Genomic DNA, 18,450 nt, shown 5'->3' with positions numbered 1-18,450 from the left:
GGGTGGCTGGTGTTTGGTGTGGGGAGTGGGGACGCTTTGGCTGTGGTTAATTAGCTGCCCTGTAGAGGTTGGTTTACCATTTGTGATTACTTCTATAGTCATTAGTTTGCATCCTGGATGGTGGGGGGTTATCTTATTTAAATTGGATAGGGGACTTTAAATTCTTGTCAATCTATATTACAAAAAAATAAGGGAAGTGGTTTAGGTGGACTTTGGGTTTTGTTAGTGGAGACGCTTTGGCTGCAGTGAATAAGCTGCCCTGTAGAGAATTGTTTACCATTTGTGACTACTTCTGTAGACACTAGTTTGCAGTCTGGATGGTGGGGGTTCTGGTAATAGGTTTAGCAGACTTGGGGATGTATTTTATTCTTTGGTCATTTAAAGCCTTTGTGAAGTTAATGAGCTGTTTTTAGGGAAATATTTTGTTATTCTGTTAGCTGGGACGTCTCCGCCTTCCTTATCTTTCCCCCTATAAAGCTTGGAGCGCAGTCATATTGTTAGCTGAGAGAGAACGAACAGCTTTGGTGCTGTTCATAGGAGAAGTCGCTGGACACATCAGCAGCTGACCGCAGCTTGTTGCTCAGAAGGATTTTTACTTGACGCCCTAATACGGTTAAACTGTTGGGAGCGTGAATATTGAACTGACATCTGATCGCAGCAAAGCCAACCGGAGCCGATAACGTAGACTGGTTTACAGGTATGAAGCTATTTTCTGGTTTTCTTTGGCGGTTTCTGAGGTTTAGTTTATCCTGGTGAAAGTGAAATGTTTAGTTTCTGTCGGTTACAGGAGGTTTGTTATTACTCTTTAAGTTCAGCTTATTGCTGCACTGACTGGGGCTCTAATATAAAAAAAACATTAGAATACGGAAGGTAATTATGAATGGCTATTTCCAACAATAAAGGTTTTTGGTTTTAGTTACTGGTTTTCATGGAGTGTCAGCAGTGTTGTCATGCGTATATTTAACAATAGTTTTTGGAAATAATTAAGGAAAGAAGTGGATGGCTAAAAGGGTGTTCAATTTCTTGTTTTCATACAGCACCAGCAGTGACTGGATTATTGTATTTAGCAACAGCTTTTGGTAATGGTTAAGGAAAGAAGGGGATGGCTAAAAGTGTTCAATTTCTGGTTCTCATACAGCACCAGTAGTAAATGGATGAATACATTTAACAACAGTTTTTGGGAATGATTAAAGAAGTGGATGGCTAAAAGGATTCAATTTCCGGCTCTCATACAGTACCAGCAGTGAATTGATAATTGCATTTAACAACAGCTTTTGGTAATAATTAACGAAAGAGGTTGATGGCTAAAAGTATGCAATTTCTGGTTTTCATACAGCACCAACAGAGTGTGATTTGATTTAACAACAGCTTGTTGGAATCAATAAGAAATGAAGTGGATGGCTAACACTGTTTAATTCCTGATTTTCATAAAGCCCCAATGGTGAATGTTTGAGTTGATTTAACAACAGCTTGTTGGAATCAATAAGAAATAAAGTGGATGGCTAACACTGTTTAATTTCTGATTTTCATAAAGCCCCAATGGTGAATGTATGGGTTGATTTAACAACAGCTTGTTGGTAATGAGTGAGAAAAGAAGTTGATGGCTAATATTGTCCTATTTCTAATTGCAAATATAATAAGAGAAATTGATTTTTAAGTGCACAAAGAAGGCCAGACATACATGGCTTCATAACTACATGGTGACATAACCAACTTGTGACTGATGCTCTCAGGAGCTGGCCATAAATCCCTTTTGGATGTTTTTCAAAATTTAGTCTGACACACGGCGAGAATGATCACCTCGTCGGGCCACCTTGGAGTAGGATCGTATAGTGTTTAAAAGGCCGAAACGATCTGTTGATACCAAGGCACACTACTGATGATGTGTCAAGATTTGGAATAAATGAGATTGATCCAAATTAACACTTCCTTATACACTCATTTTGAGATCCAAACCTAAATCCTGCAACAACTTACTATGATTCAGCTCCCTTCCTTTGCCTTTATATAGGAAGAGTGATCTTTTGTGTTATTTCAGGTTGACATAAATTACATGATTATGATGTTTGTCTGGGATTTCTTCAATTTTGCTTGATTGTATTTTTTTAGTCCTAAAGATGTCTTCTTGGTTATTACAATTACAGGAGTTTCTGGGTTTGCTTAACTAACGCCGCTCATGGAAGGGAATATAAATATGGTTTTAGGATGGAGTTACAAATATTGTTTTAAACGATGGAGGTCTGTTAATGCCACCTATTTATCTTATTTTTAGCCCCTGACCCTGATCTTTCGCTCTTACCCTAACCAAGGCCTTGGGCCGTTCAGGATAAGGTGATAAATAAGGTTTTAAACTATGGAGGTCTTTTAATGCCACCTATTTATCTTAATTTTAGCCCTGGACCCTGATCTTTCGCTCTAACCCTAACCAAACCTAGAATCTAACCCTCACCCTTTACCCCACCCTTACCTTAAGGATGGTGGGTTTAAATCATTAGGTTTTAGCTGTATGCTACTAGTCTCCTACTCATTGTAACTTAGAATCTAACCCTCACCCTTCACCCCACCCTAACCTTAAGGATGGTGGGTTTAAATCCTTAGTTTTTAGCTGGATGCTATTAGTCTCCTACCCATTGTGACCTTGGAATCTAACCCTCACCCTTCACCCCACCCTAACCTTAAGGTTGGTGGGTTTAAATCATTAGTCTTTAGCTGTATGCTACTAGTCTCCTACTCATTGTAACTTAGAATCTAACCCTCACCCTTCACCCCACCCTAACCTTAAGGATGGTGGGTTAAATTATTAGTTTTTAGCTGTATGCTATTAGTCTCCTACCCATTGTAACCTTGAAATCTAACCCTCACCCTTCACCCCACCCTAACCTTAAGGATGGTGGGTTTAAATCATTAGTTTTTAGCTGTATGCTATTAGTCTCCTACCCATTGTGACCTTGAAATCTAACCCTCACCCTTCACCCCACCCTAACCTTAAGGTTGGTGGGTTTTAATTATTAGTCTTTAGCCAAGAATGTTTAAGACTATGGAGGTTAGTTTGTGCCGTCTACCCACTTTATTTTTCACCTATAAACTCAACATTCCAGCATTTTCTGCCTGCTCATCTCTTTTCCTCTCCCATTCCTTCTCCTACATTTAGGAGCGGGAATCGGGCGAGACAGGTTAAGCCTAGACCGGCTCGGGTGTGGAGGAGCGTCATACGACGACGCCACATCTGTTACCTGTTCCTTCTCAAGTTCTTTTCTATCCCTGTTGAACCCCTAATCCTGAAGTTAGTTACAATCTTAACCAATCTTACTTTCTAGAAGCTAACCCTGAGTTGTAGCGCTAATCTTAATCTAGACCCCTTGTGGCCAATTAGTATTCATTTAGGAAGAATGTTTAACATTATGGAGGTTAGTTCGTGCCATCTACCCACTTTACTTTTCACCTATAAACTCTACATTCCAGCATTGTCTGCCTGCTCATCTCTTCTCCTCTCCCATTCCTTCTCCTATATTTAGGAGCGGGAATCGGGCGAGACAGGTTAAGCCTAGACCGGCTCGGGTGTGGATGAGCGTCATACGACGACGCCACATCTGTTACCTGTTCTTCATCAAATTCTTTTCCATCCCTGTTTCTTTCTTCTTTTTCTTCCTTTTTTCTGTATTATTTATTCTGTCTTTCTCGTTTGTTCTTTATTCTATCTTTTCAATCTTTTCCTATTCTGTTTTTCTATTCTACATTGAGACAAACCAACATTGGAGGGGAGTTTCTGAGTGACACGCGCCGGCCCGTGCATTGCCAGTGACTCTCTACTCCAAACTGTTTTGGTCAAGGTACTGATTCAGGGGGATGTCACTGAGATACATCTACTCCATCTACTCCACCTAACCCTAACCCTAACCCTTAGCCCCTGACACTGACCTTTTGCTCTAATCCTAACCAAACCTAGAATCTAACCCTCACCCTTCACCCCACCCTTACCTTAAGGATGGTGTGTTTAAATCATTAGTCTTTAGCTGTATGCTATTAGTCTCCTACTCATTGTAAACCTAGAATCTAACCCTCACCCTTCACCCCACCCTTACCTTAAGGTTGGTGGGTTTAAATCATTAGTTTTTAACTGTATGATACTAGTCTCCTACTCATTGTAAACCTAGAATCTAACCCTCACCCTTCACCCCACCCTTACTTTAAGGTTGGTGGGTTTAAATCATTAGTTTTTAACTGTATGATACTAGTCTCCAACTCATTGTAAACTTATAATCTAACCCTCACCCTTCACCCCACTCTTACCTTAAGGATGGTGGGTTTAAATCATTAGTCTTTGGCTGTATGCTACTAGTCTCCTACTCATTGTACACCTAGAATCTAACCCTCACCCTTCACCCCACTCTTACCTTAAGGATGGTGGGTTTAAATCATTAGTCTTTGGCTGTATGCTATTAGTCTCCTACTCATTGTAAATCTAGAACCTAACCCTCACCCTTCACCCCGCCCTTACCTTAAGGATGGTGGGTTTAAATCATTAGCCTGTAGCTGTATGCTACTAGTCTCCTACTCATTGTACACCTAGAATCTAACCCTCACCCTTCACCCCACTCTTACCTTAAGGATGGTGGGTTTAAATCATTAGTCTTTGGCTGTATGCTACTAGTCTCCTACTCATTGTAAATCTAGAACCTAACCCTCACCCTTCACCCCGCCCTTACCTTAAGGATGGTGGGTTTAAATCATTAGCCTGTAGCTGTATGCTACTAGTCTCCTACTCATTGTAAACCTAGAATCTAACCCTCACCCTTCACCCCGCCCTTACCTTAAGGATGGTGGGTTTAAATCATTGGTCTTTAGCTGTATGCTACTAGTCTCCTACTCATTGTAAACCTAGAATCTAACCTTCACTCTTCACCCCGCCCTTACCTTAAGGATGGTGGGTTTAAATCATTAGTCTTTAGCTGTATGCTACTAGTCTCCTACTCATTGTAAACCTAGAATCTAACCCTCACCCTTCACCCCACCCTACCTTAAGGATGGTGGGTTTAAATCATTAGTCTTTAGCTGTATGCTACTAGTCTCCTACTCATTGTAAACCTAGAATCTAACCCTCACCCTTCACCCCGCCCTTACCTTAAGGATTTTTTCTGTATTCTCTATTCTGTTCTTATCTCTTGGCCTTTCCCCTTCCCTCTCTACTACACTTTGGACTTGAACTTGGGAGGACCATGGTCAGCCGATGCTGGCTCGGATGTGGGTGACATTACACCATGACACCAGATCGGGTACCTGTTCCGTACCGGTTTTTGTTCCAACCTGGTTTTTTTCTTTATTCTTCTTTATTTATTCTAATTTTTGCTACTTCTTAGTGTTCCTTTATTGGATCCTTTTATTTTTTCCCTACTCTACTGTTTTACTTTTTATTGATACGAACCAACGGTTGGGGAGGGGTTCCAGAGTGACATGCGACGGCCCGTGCATTGCCAGTGACTCCCTATTCAAACTGTTTTGGTTAATTTACCAATTCAGGGGGAACTCACTGAGATTTATCTACTCCACCTAACTCGCCTGTGCCTCGGATAACCGGAACTCCTTTACACCATAATAAGTTGGTAACCATTATACCCTTACCATTTCAACCTCTCAACTCTTATTCTCCTCCTTCACACATTTGGGGTTGGTAATTGAGAGGACCATGGTCAGCCAATCACGGCTCGGATGTGGGTGATATTACACCATTACACCACATTTGATACCTGGTCCGGACCAGTTCTTGTTCCAACCTAGTTTTCAGAAAAAAGAAATCCCATTTGGGATCCCTTTCCCTTCGAATCCATTTTTCCTCTTCTCGTTTTTTTTCTCTCTCTACCTCTCTTACTCTGAAATAAATCATAAACACAGGACTTTAGGGATTAAAACGATCCAATTATTAGATGGACACAAAATAACAACATTAAAATGTCTAAATAAACAAATACTTACAGCAATACATTATTAATTAACAAATAATAACTAATAGAAAGGACAAATATGGCTCTCAGGAGCTGGCCATAAATCCCTTTTGGATGTTTTTCAAAATTTAGTGTGACACACGGCGAGAATGATCACTTCGTCGGGCCACCTTGGAGTAGGATCGTAGTGTGCTATTTAGAGGTTGACAGGAGAAGCTTGTTGGGGATCTGACAGCATTTTTTCTTTTCACCACTTGAGTGTGCTATTTGGAGGTTGACAGCGGCAGCTTGTTGGGGATCTGACAGTTTCTTTCTTTTCACCACTTGAGGGTGCTATTTGGAGGTTGACAGGAGAAGCTGGTTGGGGATCTGACAGTATCTTTCGTTTCACCACTTGATGGTGCTATTTAGAGGTTGACGGGGGAAGCTGGTTTGGGATCTGAAGGGAGGGGGTGCGGTTGTTGTTTGGGATTGGTAGTGGGGACGCTTTGTCTGTGGTAAATTAGCTGCCCTCTAGGGGTTGGTTTACCATTTGTGATTACTCCTGTAGTCATTAGTTTGCATCCTGGATGGTGGGGGGTTATCTTATTTAAATTGGATAAGGGACTTTAAATTCTTGCCAATCTATATTGCAAAAAAATAAGGGAAGTGGTTTAGGTGGACTTTGGGTGTTGTTAGTGGAGACGCTTTGGCTGCAGTGAATAAGCTGCCTTGTAGAGAGTTGTTTACCATTTGTGATTACTTCTGTAGACACTAGTTTGCAGTCTGGATGGTGGGGGCTCTGGGAATAGGTTGAGCAGACTTGGAGGGGTATATTATTCTTTGGTCATTTAAAGCCTTTGTGAAGTTAAGGAGCTGTTTTTAGGGTAATATTTTGTTGTTCTGTTGGCTGGGACGTCTCCGCCTTCCTTATCTTTCCCCCTATAAAGCTTGGAGCGCAGTCAAATTGTTAGCTGAGGGAGAACGAACAGCTTGGGTGCTGTTCATAGGAGAAGTCGCTGGACACAGCAGCTGGCCGCAGCTTGTTGCTCAGAAGGATTTTTACTTGACGCCCTAATACGGTTAAACTGTTGGGAGCGTGAATATTGAACGGACATCCGATCGCAGCAAAGCCAACCGGAGCCGATAACGTAGACTGGTTTACAGGTATGAAGCTATTTTCTGGTGTTCTTTGGCGGTTTTTGATGTTTAGTTTATCCTGGTGAAAGTGAAATGTTTAGTTTCTGTCCTTCAGCGGGTATGGCACGCGTAATGCGCTTGGATGAGAACCGGGGATGGCTAAAAGTATGCAATTTTTGGTTTTCATACAGCACCAGCAGAGTGGGATGTGATTGGATTTAACAACAGCTTGTTGGAATCAATAGGAAATGAAGTGGAGGGCTAACACTGTTTAATTTCTGATTTTCATAAAGCCCCAGTGGTGAATGTATGATTTGATTTAACAACAGCTTGTTGGTAATGAATGAGAAAAGAAGTTGATGGCTAATATTGTCCTATCTCTAATTGCAAATATGATAAGAGAAATTGAGTCTTTAGTGCACAAAGACGGCCAGACATACATAGCTTTATAACTACATGGTGACATTACCAACATGTGACTGATGCTCTCAGGAGCTGGCCATAAATCCCTTTTGGATGTTTTTCAAAATTTAGTCTGACACACGGCGAGAATGATCACCTCGTCGGGCCACCTTGGAGTAGGATCGTATAGTGTTTAAAAGGCCGAAACGATCCGTTGATCCCAAGGCACACTACTGATGATGTGTCAAGATTTGGAATAAATGAGATTGATCCAAATTTACACTTCCTTATACACTCAATTTAAGATCCAAACCTAAATCCTGCAATTACATATTGTGGTTCATCTCCCTTCCTTTGCCTTTATAGAGAGAGTGATCTTTTGTGTTATTTCAGGTTGACATAAAATACATGATCATGATGTTTGTCTGGGATTTCTTCAATTTTGCTGGATTATAATTTTTTTGTTCTAAAGATGTCTTCTTGGTTATTACAATTACAGGATTTTCTGGGTTTGCCTAATTAACGCCGCTCATAGAGGGAAATACAGACATGGTTTTAGGATGGAGTTACAAATACTGTTTTAAACGATGGAGGTCTGTTAATGCCACCTATTTATCTTATTTTTAGCCCCTGACACTGACCTTTTGCTCTAATCCTAACCAAACCTAGAATCTAACCCTCACCCTTCACCCCACCCTTACCTTAAGGATGGTGTGTTTAAATCATTAGTCTTTAGCTGTATGCTATTAGTCTCCTACTCATTGTAAACCTAGAATCTAACCCTCACCCTTCACCCCACCCTTACCTTAAGGTTGGTGGGTTTAAATCATTAGTTTTTAACTGTATGATACTAGTCTCCTACTCATTGTAAACCTAGAATCTAACCCTCACCCTTCACCCCACCCTTACTTTAAGGTTGGTGGGTTTAAATCATTAGTTTTTAACTGTATGATACTAGTCTCCAACTCATTGTAAACTTATAATCTAACCCTCACCCTTCACCCCACTCTTACCTTAAGGATGGTGGGTTTAAATCATTAGTCTTTGGCTGTATGCTACTAGTCTCCTACTCATTGTACACCTAGAATCTAACCCTCACCCTTCACCCCACTCTTACCTTAAGGATGGTGGGTTTAAATCATTAGTCTTTGGCTGTATGCTATTAGTCTCCTACTCATTGTAAATCTAGAACCTAACCCTCACCCTTCACCCCGCCCTTACCTTAAGGATGGTGGGTTTAAATCATTAGCCTGTAGCTGTATGCTACTAGTCTCCTACTCATTGTACACCTAGAATCTAACCCTCACCCTTCACCCCACTCTTACCTTAAGGATGGTGGGTTTAAATCATTAGTCTTTGGCTGTATGCTACTAGTCTCCTACTCATTGTAAATCTAGAACCTAACCCTCACCCTTCACCCCGCCCTTACCTTAAGGATGGTGGGTTTAAATCATTAGCCTGTAGCTGTATGCTACTAGTCTCCTACTCATTGTAAACCTAGAATCTAACCCTCACCCTTCACCCCGCCCTTACCTTAAGGATGGTGGGTTTAAATCATTGGTCTTTAGCTGTATGCTACTAGTCTCCTACTCATAGTAAACCTAGAATCTAACCTTCACTCTTCACCCCGCCCTTACCTTAAGGATGGTGGGTTTAAATCATTAGTCTTTAGCTGTATGCTACTAGTCTCCTACTCATTGTAAACCTAGAATCTAACCTTCACTCTTCACCCCGCCCTTACCTTAAGGATGGTGGGTTTAAATCATTAGTCTTTAGCTGTATGCTACTAGTCTCCTACTCATTGTAAACCTAGAATCTAACCCTCACCCTTCACCCCACCCTACCTTAAGGATGGTGGGTTTAAATCATTAGTCTTTAGCTGTATGCTACTAGTCTCCTACTCATTGTAAACCTAGAATCTAACCCTCACCCTTCACCCCGCCCTTACCTTAAGGATTTTTTCTGTATTCTCTATTCTGTTCTTATCTCTTGGCCTTTCCCCTTCCCTCTCTACTACACTTTGGACTTGAACTTGGGAGGACCATGGTCAGCCGATGCTGGCTCGGATGTGGGTGACATTACACCATGACACCAGATAGGGTACCTGTTCCGTACCGGTTTTTGTTCCAACCTGGTTTTTTTCTTTATTCTTCTTTATTTATTCTAATTTTTGCTACTTCTTAGTGTTCCTTTATTGGATCCTTTTATTTTTTCCCTACTCTACTGTTTTACTTTTTATTGATACGAACCAACGGTTGGGGAGGGGTTCCAGAGTGACATGCGACGGCCCGTGCATTGCCAGTGACTCCCTATTCAAACTGTTTTGGTTAATTTACCAATTCAGGGGGAACTCACTGAGATTTATCTACTCCATCTACTCCACCTAACCCTAACCCTAACCCTAACCCTCACCCTTCACCCCACCCTTACCTTAAGGTTGGTGGGTTTAAATCATTAGTTTTTAACTGTATGATACTAGTCTCCAACTCATTGTAAACCTAGAATCTAACCCTCGCCCTTCACCCCACCCTTACCTTAAGGATGGTGGGTTTAAATCATTAGTCTTTAGCTGTATGCTACTAGTCTCCTACTCATTGTAAACCTAGAATCTAACCCTCACCCTTCACCCCGCCCTTACCTTAAGGATGGTGGGTTTAAATCATTGGTCTTTAGCTGTATGCTACTAGTCTCCTACTCATAGTAAACCTAGAATCTAACCTTCACTCTTCACCCCGCCCTTACCTTAAGGATGGTGGGTTTAAATCATTAGTCTTTAGCTGTATGCTATTAGTCTCCTACTCATAGTAAATCTAGAATCTAACCCTCACCCTTCACCCCACCCTTACCTTAAGGATGGTGGGTTTAAATCATTAGTCTTTAGCTGTATGCTACTAGTCTCCTACTCATTGTAAACCTAGAATCTAACCCTCACTCTTCACCCCGCCCTTACCTTAAGGATGGTGGGTTTAAATCATTAGTCTTTAGCTGTATGCTATTAGTCTCCTACTCATTGTAAATCTAGAACCTAACCCTCACCCTTCACCCCGCCCTTACCTTAAGGATGGTGGGTTTAAATCATTAGCCTGTAGCTGTATGCTACTAGTCTCCTACTCATTGTACACCTAGAATCTAACCCTCACCCTTCACCCCACTCTTACCTTAAGGATGGTGGGTTTAAATCATTAGTCTTTAGCTGTATGCTACTAGTCTCCTACTCATTGTAAATCTAGAATCTAACCCTCACCCTTCACCCCGCCCTTACCTTAAGGATGGTGGGTTTAAATCATTAGCCTGTAGCTGTATGCTACTAGTCTCCTACTCATTGTAAACCTAGAATCTAACCCTCACCCTTCACCCCACCCTAACCTTAAGGATGGTGGGTTTAACTCATTAGTCTTTAGCTGTATGCTACTAGTCTCCTACTCATTGTACACCTAGAATCTAACCCTCACCCTTCACCCCACTCTTACCTTAAGGATGGTGGGTTTAAATCATTAGTCTTTGGCTGTATGCTATTAGTCTCCTACTCATTGTAAATCTAGAACCTAACCCTCACCCTTCACCCCGCCCTTACCTTAAGGATGGTGGGTTTAAATCATTAGCCTGTAGCTGTATGCTACTAGTCTCCTACTCATTGTACACCTAGAATCTAACCCTCACCCTTCACCCCACTCTTACCTTAAGGATGGTGGGTTTAAATCATTAGTCTTTAGCTGTATGCTACTAGTCTCCTACTCATTGTAAATCTAGAATCTAACCCTCACCCTTCACCCCGCCCTTACCTTAAGGATGGTGGGTTTAAATCATTAGCCTGTAGCTGTATGCTACTAGTCTCCTACTCATTGTAAATCTAGAATCTAACCCTCACCCTTCACCCCGCCCTTACCTTAAGGATGGTGGGTTTAAATCATTAGCCTGTAGCTGTATGCTACTAGTCTCCTACTCATTGTAAACCTAGAATCTAACCCTCACCCTTCACCCCACCCTAACCTTAAGGATGGTGGGTTTAACTCATTAGTCTTTAGCTGTATGCTACTAGTCTCCTACTCATTGTAAACCTAGAATCTAACCCTCACCCTTCACCCCACCCTAACCTTAAGGATGGTGGGTTTAACTCATTAGTCTTTAGCTGTATGCTACTAGTCTCCTACTCATTATAAACCTAGAATCTAACCCTCACACTTTACCCCGCTCCTACCTTAAGGATGGTGGATTTAACTCATTAGTTTTTAACTGTATGCTACTAGTCTCCTACTCATTGTAAACCTAGAATCTAACCCTCACTCTTTACCCCGCCCTTACTTTCAGGTTGGTGGGTTTAAATCATTAGTCTTTAACTGTATTCTATTAGTCTCCTACTCATTGTAAATCTAGAACCTAACCCTCACCCTTCACCCCGCCCTTACCTTAAGGATGGTGGGTTTAAATCATTAGCCTGTAGCTGTATGCTACTAGTCTCCTACTCATTGTACACCTAGAATCTAACCCTCACCCTTCACCCCACTCTTACCTTAAGGATGGTGGGTTTAAATCATTAGTCTTTGGCTGTATGCTATTAGTCTCCTACTCATTGTAAATCTAGAACCTAACCCTCACCCTTCACCCCGCCCTTACCTTAAGGATGGTGGGTTTAAATCATTAGCCTGTAGCTGTATGCTACTAGTCTCCTACTCATTGTACACCTAGAATCTAACCCTCACCCTTCACCCCACTCTTACCTTAAGGATGGTGGGTTTAAATCATTAGTCTTTGGCTGTATGCTACTAGTCTCCTACTCATTGTAAATCTAGAACCTAACCCTCACCCTTCACCCCGCCCTTACCTTAAGGATGGTGGGTTTAAATCATTAGCCTGTAGCTGTATGCTACTAGTCTCCTACTCATTGTAAACCTAGAATCTAACCCTCACCCTTCACCCCGCCCTTACCTTAAGGATTTTTTCTGTATTCTCTATTCTGTTCTTATCTCTTGGCCTTTCCCCTTCCCTCTCTACTACACTTTGGACTTGAACTTGGGAGGACCATGGTCAGCCGATGCTGGCTCGGATGTGGGTGACATTACACCATGACACCATATCGGGTACCTGTTCCGTACCGGTTTTTGTTCCAACCTAGTTTTTTTCTTTATTCTTCTTTATTTATTCTAATTTTTGCTACTTCTTAGTGTTCCTTTATTGGATCCTTTTATTTTTTCCCTACTCTACTGTTTTACTCTTTATGGATACGAACCAACGGTTGGGGAGGGGTTCCAGAGTGACATGCGACGGCCCGTGCATTGCCAGTGACTCCCCATTCAAACTGTTTTGGTTAATTTACCAATTCAGGGGGAACTCACTGAGATTTATCTACTCCATCTACTCCACCTAACCCTAACCCTCTTTATGGATACGAACCAACGATTGGGGAGGGGTTCCAGAGTGACATGCGACGGCCCGTGCATTGCCAGTGACTCCCCATTCAAACTGTTTTGGTTAATTTACCAATTCAGGGGGAACTCACTGAGATTTATCTACTCCATCTACTCCACCTAACCCTAACCCTAACCCACACCCCCTGTCCGGCTCCACGCAGAGGATCGTCACAAGGTAACGGACTCTTACACTTACACTATCACCTACCCTATCACTTACTCTTACCCTAACACATACAGACCTAGGGAGCACATCACCTTGTCCGTCTCCACTCAGAGGATCACAGGGCAACAGACTCTTTCACTATCACCTACCCTATCACTTACTCTTACCTTAACACTCACACATACAATTTCACTATCACTTACCCTATCACTTACACTTACCCTAAGTATGGGTTGGGAAAACTGGTCACTCAAAGTAGGTACCATTGGACTCCAAATGGTCTGAAACGTGCTCATGTGAGGTTTCTGGGGGAAGGATTTGGCCCCTGACACTTAGAAATTTTTCAGTCACCCGCCTCCCATTCGTTTCAATGGGACAACTTCAACGGCGGATATCTCTGGAACGGAAGGTCGTAGAGACTCGGGGTTTTCACCGTTGGATCCGGCGTGGTCTAGACACTTCACAGGTTTTGTCCGCTAGTTTCTGTGACGATCGGTTGATGAGATAAAGAAGGATGAATGCCCCAGACTCGACCTTCTATATCTCTGGAACCAAAGGTCGTAGAGACTCGCGGTTTTCACCGTTGGGTCCAGCGTGGTCTAAGCAGGGCACAGGTTTTGTCCGCTTGTTTCTGTGACGATCGGTTGATGAGATAAAGAAGGACCAAGTTTCCCAAACTTTGACCTCTTATATCTCCAGAACGGAAGGTCGTAGAGACTCCAACCTAGCTTCCGCCTGCCCTAATTCGACCCTTCTGAATCCAACGGTGGTCTCCCCGAGTTTCTACGACCTTCCGTTCCGGAGATACAGAAAATACACTGTAAAAACGACATTATCTCACCTCAGGTGGGGCGTAGAACTACGGGGTTTCCACCGTTGGAAAGCCAGACATCGACTTTGGGGGGGTAGGTGCCATCAGTTTTTTCCTACGACGTTCCTATGAAGAGATAAAGTCACTTGAAATTTTGAAATTTTAATTAAATTACATTAAATTACATTTAAATGTATTTAAAGGGACACAAACTGCCCTAGAACGCTCAGTCTGTCTCTGACAGACCTCGGGAGCACACCCCCTTGTCCGGCTCCACGCAGAGGATCGTCACAAGGTAACGGACTCTTACACTTACACTATCACCTACCCTATCACTTACTCTTACCCTAACACATACAGACCTAGGGAGCACATCACCTTGTCCGTCTCCACTAAGAGGATCACAGGGCAACAGACTCTTTCACTATCACCTACCCTATCACTTACTCTTACCTTAACACTCACACATACAATTTCAATATCACTTACCCTATCACTTACACTTACCCTAAGTATGGGTTGGGAAAACTGGTCACTCAAAGTAGGTACCATTGGACTCCAAATGCTCTGAAACGTGCTCCTATGAGGTTTCTGGGGGAAGGATTTGGGCCCTGGCACTTAGAAATTTTTCGGTCACCCGCCTCCCATTCGTTTCAATGGGACGACTTCAACGGCGGATATCGCCGGAACGGAAGGTCGTAGAGACTCGGGGTTTTCACCGTTGGATCCGGCGTGGTCTAGACAGTTCACAGGTTTTGTCCGCTTGTTTCTGTGACGATCGGTTGATGAGATAAAGAAGGACAAATGTCCCACACTCGACCTTCTATATCTCCGGAACCAAAGGTCATAGAGACTCGGGGTTTTCACCGTTGGATCCGGCGTGGTCTAGGCAGGGTACAGGTTTTGTCCTCTTATTTCTGTGACGATCGGTTGATGAGATAAAGTAGGACCAAGTTTGCCAAACTTTGACCTCTTATATCTCCAGAACGGAAGGTCGTAAAGACTCCAAACCACCTTCCGCCTGCCCTAATTCGACCCTTCTGAATCCAACGGTGGTCTCCCCGAGTTTCTGCGACCTTCCGTTCCGGAGATACAGAAAATACACTGTAAAAACGACATTATCTCACCTCAGGTGGGGCGTAGAAATACGGGGTCTCCACCGTTGGAAAGCCAGACATCGACTTTGGGGGGGTAGGTGCCATCAGTTTTTTCCTACGACCTTCCTATCAAGAGATAAAGTCACTTGAAATTTTGTATTTTTAATAAAATTACATTAAATTACATTTAAATGCATTTAAAGGGACACAAACTGCCCTAGACCGCTCAGTCTGTCTCTGACAGACCTCGGGAGCACACCCCCTTGTCCGGCTCCACGCAGAGGATCGTCACAAGGTAACGGACTCTTACACTTACACTATCACCTACCCTATCACTTACTCTTACCCTAACACTCACACATACACTTTCACTAACACTTACCCAAACACTTACGCTGACCCATACCCTTTGTGTTGGGGTGGTCGCCTGTGTCTCGGGAACCGAGGGTCGTGGCCGCTTGGCGGTGGTACCATTGGGTCGGCCAGGGTCGAGAATGGGGGGGTAGGCGAAGTCTGGAGCCTGTAGGAGCAACCGGAAGTGCCCGCCCCACTTCCGGTTTTGGGCTAGGAAGGTCCAAAGTGCCTCGAGTCACGTGTCTATGAACTCGGCGTGGCCTTAAATGGGGGGGTAGGCGGAGTTTCGAGACCACGCCCCCTTCCCCCTGGCCACGCCCACCACTTATGACTTTTAGACAGTGAAAACGCCAAGTGTGGGGGAGTTAAAGGGGACGTGTCTTGGGGGGCGGTGCCAATCGACTGAGCGGGGTCGATAATGGGGGGGTAGGCGGAGTCTCCAGGCCACGCCCCCCTTCTACCGGAAGTTGACCTAGCTCCGGCTAGGAAGGTCGTAGAGACTCGGGGGTGGTACCATTGGATCGGGCGTGGCCACAAATGGGGGGGTAGCCGCGGTCCCTAAGCTAAGAACCAACTTTTCCGGCCGTGAGAGATGTTTGATTGTTTTTACCCATAATGCTTTGCGGCAATCTTAGGTTCTTTGTTACCACAGCCTCCGGCCGGTCCCCCTGAGTGCTGCAAAAGTTGAATGGTGTCTCTAAGTGGTTCAGAGCCAGAAAGACCCTCGATCATCAAGTGGTACTTACCCCTTATACCCTAACCCTAACCCTAACACTCACACATACACTTGCACTAACACTTACCCAAACACTTACGCTGACCCTAACAATGGGTTGGGAAAAGCGGTCACTCAAAGTAGGTACCATTAGACTCCAAATGGTCTGAAACGTGCTCATTTGAGGTTTCTGGGGGAAGAAATTGGCCCCTGACAACGAAATTTTTCAGTCACCCACCTCCCATTCATTTCAATGGGACAACTTCAACGGCGGATATCTCCGGAACGGAAGGTCGTAGAGACTCGCAACCAAGCTCCGCCTGCCCTAATTCGACCCTTCTGAGCACGCCAGCGTTGTCTCCGAGTTTCTACGACCTTCCGTTCCGGAGATACAGGCAACCGGAAGTCAAAAAGTGGGCGTATCTCCGGACCGGAAGTTCGTAGAGACAAACCGATGCCACCATTCGAAAGCCAGACCCGTTAGACGGGGTGGGGGGGGGGGGGTGGGGTAGGACTTGGTTTCAAGTCTCTAGCACCTTCCAATCCAAAGTTATTCACGTTTGAAAAAGTGTCTGACGATCGTCAAAACCCCATATCCTCTATGGACATGAGTAATTCACTATAAGCATAGACATATACGTGATAACAAACTTGATTCATAATTTTGTTTCTTGTAGAATAAAAGGAGCCACTGGCACATTTTACACAATTTATTTTCATTCACATTTTTATAAAGTCAATAAAAGTGACAAGAAAGATCTGAGCAGTAGTGAAGCACCATTAGTGACACCACCCCCACCCCCACTAAATAAAACAGTTTATTTTATCATAATTATTGATAAACTACTAAAAATACAACAAATTACACAAAAGTGACATTTCCAAACATTAATGATATGCAACAAAATGATATAATCTGAGTTGCTTTAAAAAATTACAACACAACTGAGCTTATTTATACTTTACATGTGGAGTTCAACTGCACTGACGAGACAAAAACAAACAAGAAATAGATTAAATGTGACCACCCTTCAGGAGTCTAACATTTGATTAAAGTACTTTAGTGCGCTGCTGCATGTTTTACTTTTACCAGGTGAAGAACTCACCATGGACAAGAAAAACCAACATGTGAATAAAAACAGACCAAGAAAAGATTCACGAAATGTAAACGATCACACAGATCGGTAGGGGAAGGGAGCTTTGAAGGGTAAGTTATAGATTTTTAATTAAGCAGATTTTATTTAAAGTTTGCATGAACCACCTACAGATTAAAACATTCTAAAAAATGAATTTTTTTTTGGTTTCACACAACTAATCACATTGGCATTTCCTTCATCTGACACCTTTATACTGTCTCAACTTTTGAAGAGAACTTGAAATGTGCAAATAGCATCTGTAAGATATGAGATTTTCACTCAGTGGGAATAATGTGTTCTGACTGGCATATGTGCTTACACCATGTAATTTGGTACTTTAGTAAAGCTTAGTGCTACATTTTTGTCATGTGTTCATCGTTTAGCAGCAAGATTTCTTCTTTGAGGGATTATTAACCAGCCGGATGGTCTTTTCCTTCTCTCGGTCCTCTTGGTCTTTTAGAATTCTAGGAAACAGGGAAACATAAATAACCCAGATCTGACATGACATGTTTGGTCAGTATAACTCATTAACATATAAAAAAAGATGGACACCGCCCACCCATTGCTCCGTAGGGTTAGGGTTGGAGGCCAAATGTGAGATCCCCACCACTGTCGCATGTCTCATTGTGCCCAGACAATCCAAAAATGAGAAAAGAGGTGGAGCTGATGATGGGGCCATTACAGTTGGAACAAATGAACCGTTGTAGCTTCTAGCTAACCTAAGAAGCTAAGAAGGGGCTCTGCATGGCCATCTGGCTTCCATGCAAGGCTGTAGTCATGCTGGTCTCCTGTGGAGACCTAATATGGACTGGGACTGTTAAATTACAAGCACAGCCTCAGACCACTGCGAACATAGCCGGGCGTGCTGGCCTTTTACATCAGCTCATGCTTCACAGTCAGAGATCAGCAGGACATTAGCTACAATCTAACCCAAAGTTAGATGCTACATGCTAACCCCAGAATTTTTCCGAGTGTTTTTAGCAAGAAAAACATGGTAGAGTGACTCCAAAGTGAAGGCACCTACGGCCCGCTTAGTAACGAAATCATAACTAGGTAAGCCGATCGTGGATATCTGGCTTTGCTGGTCCGCCACAGTCAAAGATCCACGACTCTGCCGCTGTCTTGGTCAGATATGTACCTCTAGTTTCATTCTGCTGGGTGAGGGTTAGGGTCTGCAGTTCGTAACGGATGAGAGTGGAACTGCAATTTTGCCACTTCCTTGTTGGCTTGATAACATTCAGACCATAATGGTCTCTTGGTATAACTCTGTAAGTTATAACTTGGATTCATCTGAAAGCATTTT

At 43.1% G+C, this 18,450-nt stretch overlaps 1 protein-coding gene across 7 annotated transcripts in view; it reads right to left on the bottom strand.

Moving 5' to 3' along the window:
• cracr2aa (calcium release activated channel regulator 2Aa) overlaps nt 1–18,450 on the bottom strand; it is an 89,473-nt gene that overhangs the window by 27,001 nt on the left and 44,022 nt on the right. For 3 of the 7 annotated variants that reach the window (XM_070550719.1, XM_070550721.1, XM_070550720.1), the window contains exon 18: nt 16,709–17,611. In XM_070550719.1, coding sequence (XP_070406820.1) covers nt 17,527–17,611 — 85 coding nt within the window. In that variant the 3' untranslated portion in view covers nt 16,709–17,526. Of the gene's footprint in view, nt 1–13,409; nt 13,972–14,972; nt 15,069–16,708; nt 17,612–18,450 lie in introns of those variants that run through there. The other 4 variants (XR_011520480.1, XR_011520482.1, XR_011520481.1 and 1 more) reach the window with 4 other exon arrangements.

The sequence above is a fragment of the Nothobranchius furzeri genome, chromosome 4, assembly GCF_043380555.1.
Source record: "Nothobranchius furzeri strain GRZ-AD chromosome 4, NfurGRZ-RIMD1, whole genome shotgun sequence".
Lineage (NCBI taxonomy): Eukaryota > Metazoa > Chordata > Actinopteri > Cyprinodontiformes > Nothobranchiidae > Nothobranchius > Nothobranchius furzeri.
Note: the sequence above shows the minus strand (reverse complement) of the source record. Positions and strands in the feature narration are given on the sequence as shown.